The 9,668-nt window shown below is 43.0% G+C and overlaps 1 protein-coding gene across 2 annotated transcripts; it reads left to right on the top strand.

Annotated features, from left to right (window-relative positions):
- Positions 1-1,860: 1,860 nt before the first annotated feature.
- On the top strand, positions 1,861-8,829 carry LOC124416604 (potassium voltage-gated channel protein Shaw-like). 2 transcript variants are annotated; one of them, XR_006930785.1, is made up of 7 exons: positions 1,861-3,027; positions 4,910-5,338; positions 5,518-5,805; positions 6,757-6,966; positions 7,098-7,289; positions 7,961-8,252; positions 8,342-8,829. XR_006930785.1 is itself a non-coding variant. In XM_046897828.1 (6 exons), the coding sequence occupies exons 1-6, from the start codon at positions 2,749-2,751 to the stop codon at positions 8,198-8,200; spliced, it is 1,638 nt and encodes a 545-aa protein (XP_046753784.1). In that variant the 5' UTR covers positions 1,861-2,748; the 3' UTR covers positions 8,201-8,829. The 2 variants fall into 2 exon arrangements, 1 of the variants encoding a protein (XP_046753784.1); XM_046897828.1 differs by having other exon boundaries at positions 7,961-8,829.
- Positions 8,830-9,668: the final 839 nt, after the last annotated feature.

Genomic DNA, 9,668 nt, shown 5'->3' with positions numbered 1-9,668 from the left:
CGGCATGTACGTTATTAATTTTCCCTCATGAAAATCAATACATTATACAGATTGTATCTATACTCGAATTAATTATTATACAAATGCATACTAGTTTTGTCCTTTCTTTTCTTTTCATTTTCGCCAAGACTTTTCTCACCGATTCAAACCTCATAGCGATCACGATCGTTTACCACTTTCAAGCTGTGATTATAGATACGTATAAGACAAATTTAAATAAAATTTGCTAAATTTCCTATTTTAGCCTACTCGTTCCAATTTAATTTTATACATTTTTTATATCTGTACCTTAGGGGCTTGGCTGTTAATTTTCCGCTCTCTTTATCGTTATTCAGTTCATAATTTTTATGCGAATATTTTGATTTGAATCGTTAATGGATTTATTGTTGTAAAACTTAAAGCAAACACTTAATTCTTTTCTGTGGAATTTATGGTTCAGAGAAACCATGCCGTTTAAATTATAATCACCCGCAGCACCTCTTCTCGTTAGCACGAAAAACGAAAGAAAGAGAAACAAACAGAGAAAAACTCGTTGGCTCACCCGCATTTTAGAGCGATTACGAGTAAAATTTTCCTTCACGTCTTTCGGTCATCGATAAGTTCCAGCTTCTTCGAAATCGCACCGAGTCGATGACTCATGCAAAGGACACGATATGCCCGCGAGGCTTTATAAATAGAAGAGGCAAATGGAAGAAAGAAGAAATTCAAGGGAAGAAAAAAGTTATAACGGTACTAAAATTGTTTACCTAGGTGAATCTAGCAAATGCGATATGCCGTAGTGTTGACCTATCGTCTAAATATTATTACTGTACCAAATTTTCCATTCCAATGGATCTATAAAAATTGTATAACGGATTTTTTCCAAGCTTTATTACATCAGAGAATTACGAGACCACAGCCGACCTACTTACAGGACTTTTCTTGCATTGGAAATCTTTCAATCGCGTGAATTACAGGCGCAGAGTTCGTTGAAAACTTTGAAAAAAAAGTCTTCGGGGTGTTCCAAAAATTCTACAACCACCGCCCAGATCAGGGAAACGCTTTCAAAGTCATTCCTCAACATAGGTAGGTACATTCCGAGCACGGCTGCTACGTTAGCGAGAAACATTCCGTCCATTCTCCTGATTCATTCGTCAACTTTACACGTTTATCTACCCCTGTAGAAGCTCCAACGCCCACCCGAAGTTGACGAACAAGTATTGTGTGCCATTGTTTCCGCAGATGGCGAACCGCGTTGACGGATCTATTCAATTCAGGTACATTTTATAAATATTTGTTTAACACTGTTTCAACAAACGTGCACGTCCCACGCAGCATTATAACACGCGGAGATCCTGAGAAAACTCGGCGAGCGTGAGCGTGACGAGCTATGAAAACGCTGAAAATTTCGCAATATTGATTAGCGTAATGGCAAGCGGCTGCTGGAGCGCGAGCACTAATTCGTGAATTGATAACGGCGTTATTCCACCTTGGGTTAAAACAGCGTGCAGTTTTGATTGAATCGATGCAGGAACATCGCACGCCTGCTTTCCACCGTGGAAACTTCAGCGAATTCTCGTCTTAGGCCGGAAATGCGGGAAATCAGCTCCGGGGATGACGTAGAGATATCGCGATTGGAATGCCGAGGGACGCGACAAGGGCACTTGCCGATCGAGAGAGCGAGGAGAGTGCAGACGGAGCTAGAGGAGGAGAAACTTATTAATCGTAAACCAGTGGCATGCCTACCATCTGCTTTAGCTGGCCAAATAAACATGGCCGAATTTATAGAACTGAAAGGTGGCGAGGGCGAAGCCGGGGCGGAGGAGGATGAGGATCGTCGCTCTTGCGGATCTGCCGTCGTTTAGTGCGGTTTTAAAACGCAGCCCGTCCAGCATGCGTTCGCAAGACGGTTAAATAACCGCACTTTAGTGATCTTCAGTCGGGTTTTGACAGTTGGTGTCTTGGTGGTGATTTAGAACGGGCGGGTGGGTCGAACGCAGTATCGACTACTAGAGTTGATTTTGAGTGAAATGAGAAGGGAAAGAGATAAATCTAAATCAATTTTCTCGCGCCGCTTGTTCGATAGATATATCCGCTCTTTATACTTCAGCAAAGACATAATCATTCGTTGCTTTCGCGGCGCCCTTTTAGCAGCATAGATATAATAATAGTCGAACGGAAACTTGAACCTGAACTTTATACATACATAGAGATTGCGTAACTTTATAGCCGACTTCTTGTCTTGCGAAAACTTAAAGTAGAAGACGAGGAGAAAGAGAGTAAAAAAAAAATCACAGACACCTGATCCTATTCATGCTTTCAACCCATCGCGACTAACTTTCCCTCGCGAGTAATAAAAAAAGTTTCTTCAAATTTTTACTGGATTCGCGAAGCTGATATATTATCACCCCGTAGGATCGTATAGGACGAGAATGGTGTTCGCGTTTTCTCACACATTTCACACGGAATAAGTTTATTAAATATTGTTCTCTTTTTACTTCAAAATTATTTTCTACCCTACAAGTCTGCAGAGATTCTACAACGGTCAAGATACAATCGTGCATTGGCAGCCGGACATAAACGCTACACATCCGCTAATTACCAAGTAAAAGAAAAAAAAACTGTGCTGGGTAACCCCGACTTTTTAACCAACCGTAAAACAACGAATAAAAATGTGACGCCGTTTTTTTAACTGTGCTTCGGAATTGTGAGCAATTTTTTAAAATACGTTTACTGCTCGTCGAATGCTTGGTGAAAACACTTGACGCGATGGATGCGGTGAATCGCGTCGTGCTCAACGTCGGAGGGATTCGTCATGAAACTTATAAAACTACCCTGAAGAAAATCCCGGCAACCCGACTGTCCCGGCTGACGGAAGCTCTGGCAAACTACGACCCCATCCTGAACGAGTACTTCTTCGACCGACACCCAGGCGTCTTTGCTCAGGTCCTGAACTACTATCGTACAGGGAAGCTGCACTATCCTACCGACGTATGCGGTCCCCTTTTCGAGGAGGAATTAGAATTCTGGGGCCTCGACTCGAACCAGGTTCGTCTCCGTTAATCGGCTCAATTTATACCGCGGAGCGTTAAATCCTCCACCGCTATTAGATCTACTTCAATTCGAGTAATCGGAGAAAATGATGGAGAAGTAAGTGAAAATTGAAATCGCCAATAAACGATCAGGGTTATCTACGGTTAATGCATGGTCGAGTTACATTTTTATCCTTCTAATTTTCGAGACAACGAACGTTTGTTTTCGGTGACTTTTTGTATATCATGATAGTGTAAATTCAGGGGGTAATAAAACCACCGCACTATTACGTGCGAAGAACAGAAGCGGGGGTTTTATTATTGAAATAAGATGATCGTCGAGCTATATACGTGGTGTACAAAATATTATTATAACGTTGTCTTCTTTTTTCATTCGTCTTACATTTACATTTAAGCTAGCTAACTTTGGCCGTACAATAGCTTGGAGACCATTAAAAACCTTGGTTCAGCTTTTAATGCCGTCATAAAAAGTTGTTGTATCGACGCAGATGTATTTTAAACTGACATAAATTCCGATGCAGTATATAACCGCTGCATGAATTCAACCGCGGGCATGTTGCACAGAGTGCCAGGCACAGTCTCTGATTACTTGCACGCTGCTGGCAACTGCAAGAGATGCCTGATTAATGTCAAACAGCGTGAACAGCTTAACAACCTTCGACGTGTCTTCGTTTCATGTCCGTTTCGCCCCGTAAGCACTAAACGATCGTGTAATAGTCGTTAATGCTACCGTGGCCCGTGCCTTTTTCTCTTCATATTTCACCTAAGCGGCGCAAAACGCAGAACCTTCAAAACCAGTTGCCTTGGCATATAACCGTCCACTTCGCAGTGGTGGGGCACTTTGGCTTTACACGAATAAGTTTTCATTTTGAGTTAAATATACCTACGTACTCCTCAAGTACGAGTAAGTCGTTTAATCTGATCCAGCAGCATTTAATCCAGCATCAAAGTTGCACGAGAGGTAATAGTGATGGTTGGTAGAAACTTTTCCTCGATACGTGTAGAGTTCTGATTTGTTGCGCAAATCACTTGGCGGCTGCTTCACCCTTGGTTGTATGAACGAGAAAAGGAACGCTGCTGCTACTTTTTCCACAACTGACTAAACTTCAGTTCGCCAAAAGACCCCGTCACTCATTGTCGCGTCCTCATACGTCATTTGAACCGTGAATATTTCCCTCAGCTTTTGCAGCTTTGGATCGTCTTGAAATGATTTTAGTCAAGCCAGAAATAGATCGATCATAATAGCCTTGAATATGCAAACAAGCGGTATCGCTAAGCGCTTCCACATTATGACCCTAGCTGTAGAGCTACGGATTTGGGGTCTTTACATTGCAAGTATGCGCGCATTTTGTCTGCTAAGTACGTTTGTTCATAATACTTACGTAATTGGCTTTCCGGCTTTTAATTCCGCTCTCTTTCTTCTCATCCGTAAATTGCCCATCCATTAAAATAATAGAGGCTCACTTACATACCGAGTTTCCCGTTACACCACAATATGTGGTCGACAATTTTGACTCAAACATCTTTGGATGATACTCTGTAATTTTCGCCAATTACTTCATGCGGAAATAATACCGAGTTAATAATATTTTGGTACCTGAAAGATTACTCGTTTGAGCTGACGAGGGGCTGGCATCCGTAATTATCAATCAGTGACGGTTGCTTAATCTACCTTCGTTAAGGGTGAACATATCCAGTCATATGGTTCGTTTCTTTACTATACATATTATGTTAGTGCAACGATTAGTATAACACTAAAGACAGTGTTGTATGATTATGCTACGAGTTGCAATTTAGCTACAATCAAATTCCACTTTGTTCAAGCGGAATGAACAGTAATATCTGGTGTTGATGCAACGATTCCGATTGTCGCGCAGGTAGAACCGTGCTGCTGGAGCACATACAGCATCCATAGAGACACGCAGGCGACTCTGGCCATCCTGGACAAGCTGGACATCGACACGGACCGTCCAAGCGAAGAGGAAGTAGCGCGGCTCTTCGGGTACGAGGAAGCTTACTACTCCGGGCGACTAACCAAGTGGCAATGCATCCGTCCTCGTATCTGGGCCATCTTCGACGAGCCCTATTCCTCGCCCCTGGCCAAAGGGATCGCCTGTGCTTCGATTCTGTTCATCTGTCTTTCCATCGTCACGTTTTGCTTGAAAACACACGAAAACATGAGAGTATCACGTGACACGGGGAGAACCGACAACCACCGCGACCCAACAGAGCCTCATTGGGCTTTCTTCTACCTGGAATTGGCCTGCAACGGCTGGTTCACGGTCGAGCTAGTGCTTCGTTGTCTGGTTCGTATAATCGCCATCTCCTTACAAATGACCAGATGTTTCTTTTTCCGCATCATTTTACGAAAACTCATCGAAGATCAGAGTCGCGTGCTTTTCTCAAATCATATCACATGATCGTTCGTCCATACTAGAACAATCACAGCGGACAAGCTGAGTTAATTCTTATCTTTATTTCTCAGGCCACTCCAAGCTTGAAACAATTTGCTATGTCACCGGTGAACCTGATCGACCTCGCAGCCACCCTGAGCTTCTACACGGAGTTTATGATAGATCAAGTTCAATTTTTGGAAGCCTTCTCAGTCGTACGAGTTCTTAGACTGTTCAAACTCACTCGACACTCTCCAGGCCTTCGCATTCTGATTCACACCTTCAAGGCATCCGCCAGAGAACTCGTCCTCCTGGTCTTCTTTCTGCTGCTAGGCATCGTACTGTTTGCCAGCCTGGTCTACTACGCCGAACGTTTTCAGGTACGTATCATCAAGTTCAGGACATGGAAAGACCAGTTCAGAATCAAATACATGGAACGAGTGAATTTTGTCACAAGGCCAGGAGTTCACCGCCGTTCTGGTTTAATGTTAGGTGCGTATAAAGTAAGAAAATACGGGCGATATCTCTTCCGGACATAATGTAGCTTTATAAGTGTAGATATGCCGCCGAAATTTTCTAGCTCGTAAAAATTTGCGCAACATGAACACCTGCATTTTTAGCTCAACCTCCGAGCACCTTCTGAATGCCGCGAAATGTGAGGAATTCCTTTGTTTACCAGAAACTGTAGTCCTCGTACCGACGCTCGAAGAAATCCCCGAATTTTTAGCTGCTCTGAAGTCTGCAATCAGAGTTTGTCGTATGAAACTTTCATCGTGAAATGGAGCTTTTCTTTCGCCGCGTACTTCTCTGCGTATCTCCTTCTATGCTTTAACTGAGAGTAATTCCTCGGAGTCTACTCGTGCTAGTTTCCACTTCCAGTCTACCGCGTTCTTCTCTTCATTCAACTACCTCTACATTCCGCGTGTGATTCGCACGTTTTACTCGTGGAGTTGTTACGCCCTGAATAGTCGGAAAGTTGCGACTATCCTACGAGTATAGAGAACCGTTTCACCGGGTACCCCAAGCCGTGCGTCTCCGACACCGGTGTTCAACAGTCCGTAAACACCGCACTGCGTCACTTCGTGCTTGAATCTGAAAGTCACAAATCTCTGCGATTCCTCCGAAATTTCTAAATGAACGAACGCGATACTCTGTGCTTTCTGAAACTGACAGCACGTTATCTCTCAACTGTGTGTTGGCCTGCCAAAACGCGTGACGGCCGAGTCAAACCCGAATTCAAACATTTCTATTGACTTCGGGCTCAGCCCTTTCTCGATCTGTTGCTGAGTATCCCCAAGATCAAAGTCAGACTGTCGTTCGTCACTTTCCAGCATAATCCAGGAAACAACTTTCAAAGCATTCCCGAAGGTCTCTGGTGGGCTTTGGTAACGATGACCACGGTTGGTTACGGCGACATGGCGCCTAAAACTTTTCCTGGAAAATTTGTCGGCGCTCTTTGCGCCCTGGCAGGAGTATTAACCATCGCTTTACCAGTACCGGTAATCGTCAGCAACTTCTCCATGTTCTATTCCCACACGCAGGTGAGTTTCAGTGACACTGCACTGTATGCCATGGCCATGATGTATCTAACTATCGTTTCGTACGTGAAATTGCGTGCAGTTTCAATGTTACTTTTGATTTAGTGCTAAAAGTGATGATCCTTCCTCCTCAGGCCCGCAGCAAATTACCGAAGCAAAGACGAAGAGTTCTGCCAGCAGAAGCACCGCGAAGAAACAGGCATCACAAGCCTCATCAAAATACCACCATTCAAAATCAAGACTTCGTAAACACATTGCCGAGGTTCACGGCTCCCCTAATGCCTCGACCGGCCACCATTGGGATCGATACGTTCCTGCAAATGCAGGTAAATTGTTTTTATACACATTACTTTATTAGCTCGTTACTCTATCGCCGTGATGCAAGGTTGAAATTGGTATCAAAATTACTTGGCCAAAGTAGTAGCCGTTACGATAAGTGTGGATCGCAACATGACCGACGATAGAAGTACGATCCACGGCAGCAGACGTCTTCTGGAGTGAAATTGACTCGGTCGTAAAACGGGTCACCGCGCATACAACGATGAAATTGCTTAACGACGAATACGCACAACGGGCGAGGAAATAAGCTATATAAAATGTCGACGACTATATAGCGATCAGCGCCATTCAACAACGTCCCATTAATTTGTTCTTGTCGCTGTCTTGAAGACCCTCCAACATCTTGCGCCCCCTCCTCCCCCCTAAATTTTCTCGATAAATTTTTTCATATGTGAAAATGATTAAAACTGTATATCTCACACAATAAAGAGATAATCGACGGAGGGTTAGTCTGAGAAGATAATAGAAACCCGTGGAAGGATTCGTTCATTATCGTCTCCACACAGTCGTGCTGCCTATCTCATCCGATCATGTGTGAATGATGACTTGCGTAATTTTATATACAGCGATTTACATATGTTGAGAAATGTTATAAATTATTTTTTGTGGAATTATCAAATTACGGAAACGCATTTAATTTTACTTTTGAAATTTTCAGCCACAGATTTTGGCGAATTTAGCAGAGATTCGGCCGAGGGCTACGACGATGCCATCTGAGCAGAAAGAATTCACAGCGATCCAGATCACGAACAACAATTCGAAGGGCTGTTCACCCGAAGATTTGGATTTGGAAACGGAGAAAACTGCAGAAACCGTAGAAACATCCGACAATGAACCTCAAAAATCAACCTCCCATTCATCCACAATTCGTTCGGATGCATGCAACCCTACATTATGAATGGAACCAGCTAGATGATGGCGATTTTGATTCATTAGCACACAGGAGAAATGTTAGTGAAACAGATTTGATTGTGCGAAACGTGACGTTCGCGTTTCAGGATTCAGATGAATTTTCACCAAAGTGTAGTTTTTCTTTCAGTTATTTTCGTTGAATGAGTAGATATAAATGCGTAAAGTTACAGATGCCTTGTACTATAAACAGGAGAGATGAAACCCAGTAAGTAACACACGTGGTTTAAAAGTCAAGGATACGCGGTGATGAAAAATTGACAAGTAGTCCCAAACAGTTCATGTTATTGTTTAATGTATAAATGAATGTCTTGATGTAACTCAACTTCCCTGACTGCCGTGCCAAAGTTTGAATGATAAAAAAATATCGTGGATCAACTCGTTGCCACGGGATTGGACGCAAAAGCTGCAAAGACGTCAGAACTTTGATCACGTGCGTATAATCTGCCAATATCATTTCACCGACGACCGAGACTGGTAAAAACGTCGCGACTGAAAGCCACGTAGATGGGCTGTTTCGTCAATTGATACGTAATCATGTGACTATAACTCGATCCCCTTCGCTGCTGGCTACTGTATAGTCATAAACTCGCTACCGAAGGTAATTGTTACGAGCAATTTGCATCGCATGCAGGTTTTGCTTACGAATTCCAACTTGAACCCATAACTATCCCGATTCCCCGTAGCTCTATATTTACGCCTCTTGTTATGCTTCCTCTTCGTCTTTAGAACCACGAACGACTAGGTTTCAAAAGCGTTTGTTAAACATCCGCTTTGGAGTGAATTGACTATTGGCGCGCTCCCACGTACTGGTCTTACGTAAAACTTAAATCCCAAAGTCAGTACGTTTTTTGGGGGGAAATATAAAATTCATCGTTTGCGTAACCTGCAGAAATACTAATTCAGTCAATCTATTATGGGGGTGTTTTCGTGTTCGGAAAAAATTCCATCGTTCTGTAAGATCTCATTCTCTTCCGAAACATTTCGAGCCTGAAATATTAAAGAAGATATGTTTTGTCGGACTAAAAACATATTGAAGAATACATAAATTAGCCGAAACGCAAGACTTCCAATGCCGAATGGTCCTAAAAGCAAACGTGACTCTGGAATACATATGCATACCTTCATTGAAATATTAATTAAGCACAGAAAATTCTGTTCCACTGCCGAACTCTCGAATGAAAAATGTTGCAATCCTGCCTGATGGTGTTTACCGAACTGTGCTGAGGAAACCGGTGTCGCATATAGGTATGTCAATTTTTAATACGTAGCCTGCAGCCGGTTGTCCAGGTCACTGCGCCTGAATGAAGATTGTAGTTTATTAAACAGAGCCTTTTTCATTCTCGCTCAGATAGGTACACCGAGCGCGCATATTATCTCCGTGCCAGAATCAGACGGTAAATAATAACATCTTATGCGCGAGGGTGATTAATGACCTCATTACTGATTAATGCTCT

The sequence above is a fragment of the Diprion similis genome, chromosome 2 (genome assembly GCF_021155765.1).
Source record: "Diprion similis isolate iyDipSimi1 chromosome 2, iyDipSimi1.1, whole genome shotgun sequence".
NCBI lineage: Eukaryota > Metazoa > Arthropoda > Insecta > Hymenoptera > Diprionidae > Diprion > Diprion similis.
Note: the sequence above shows the minus strand (reverse complement) of the source record. Positions and strands in the feature narration are given on the sequence as shown.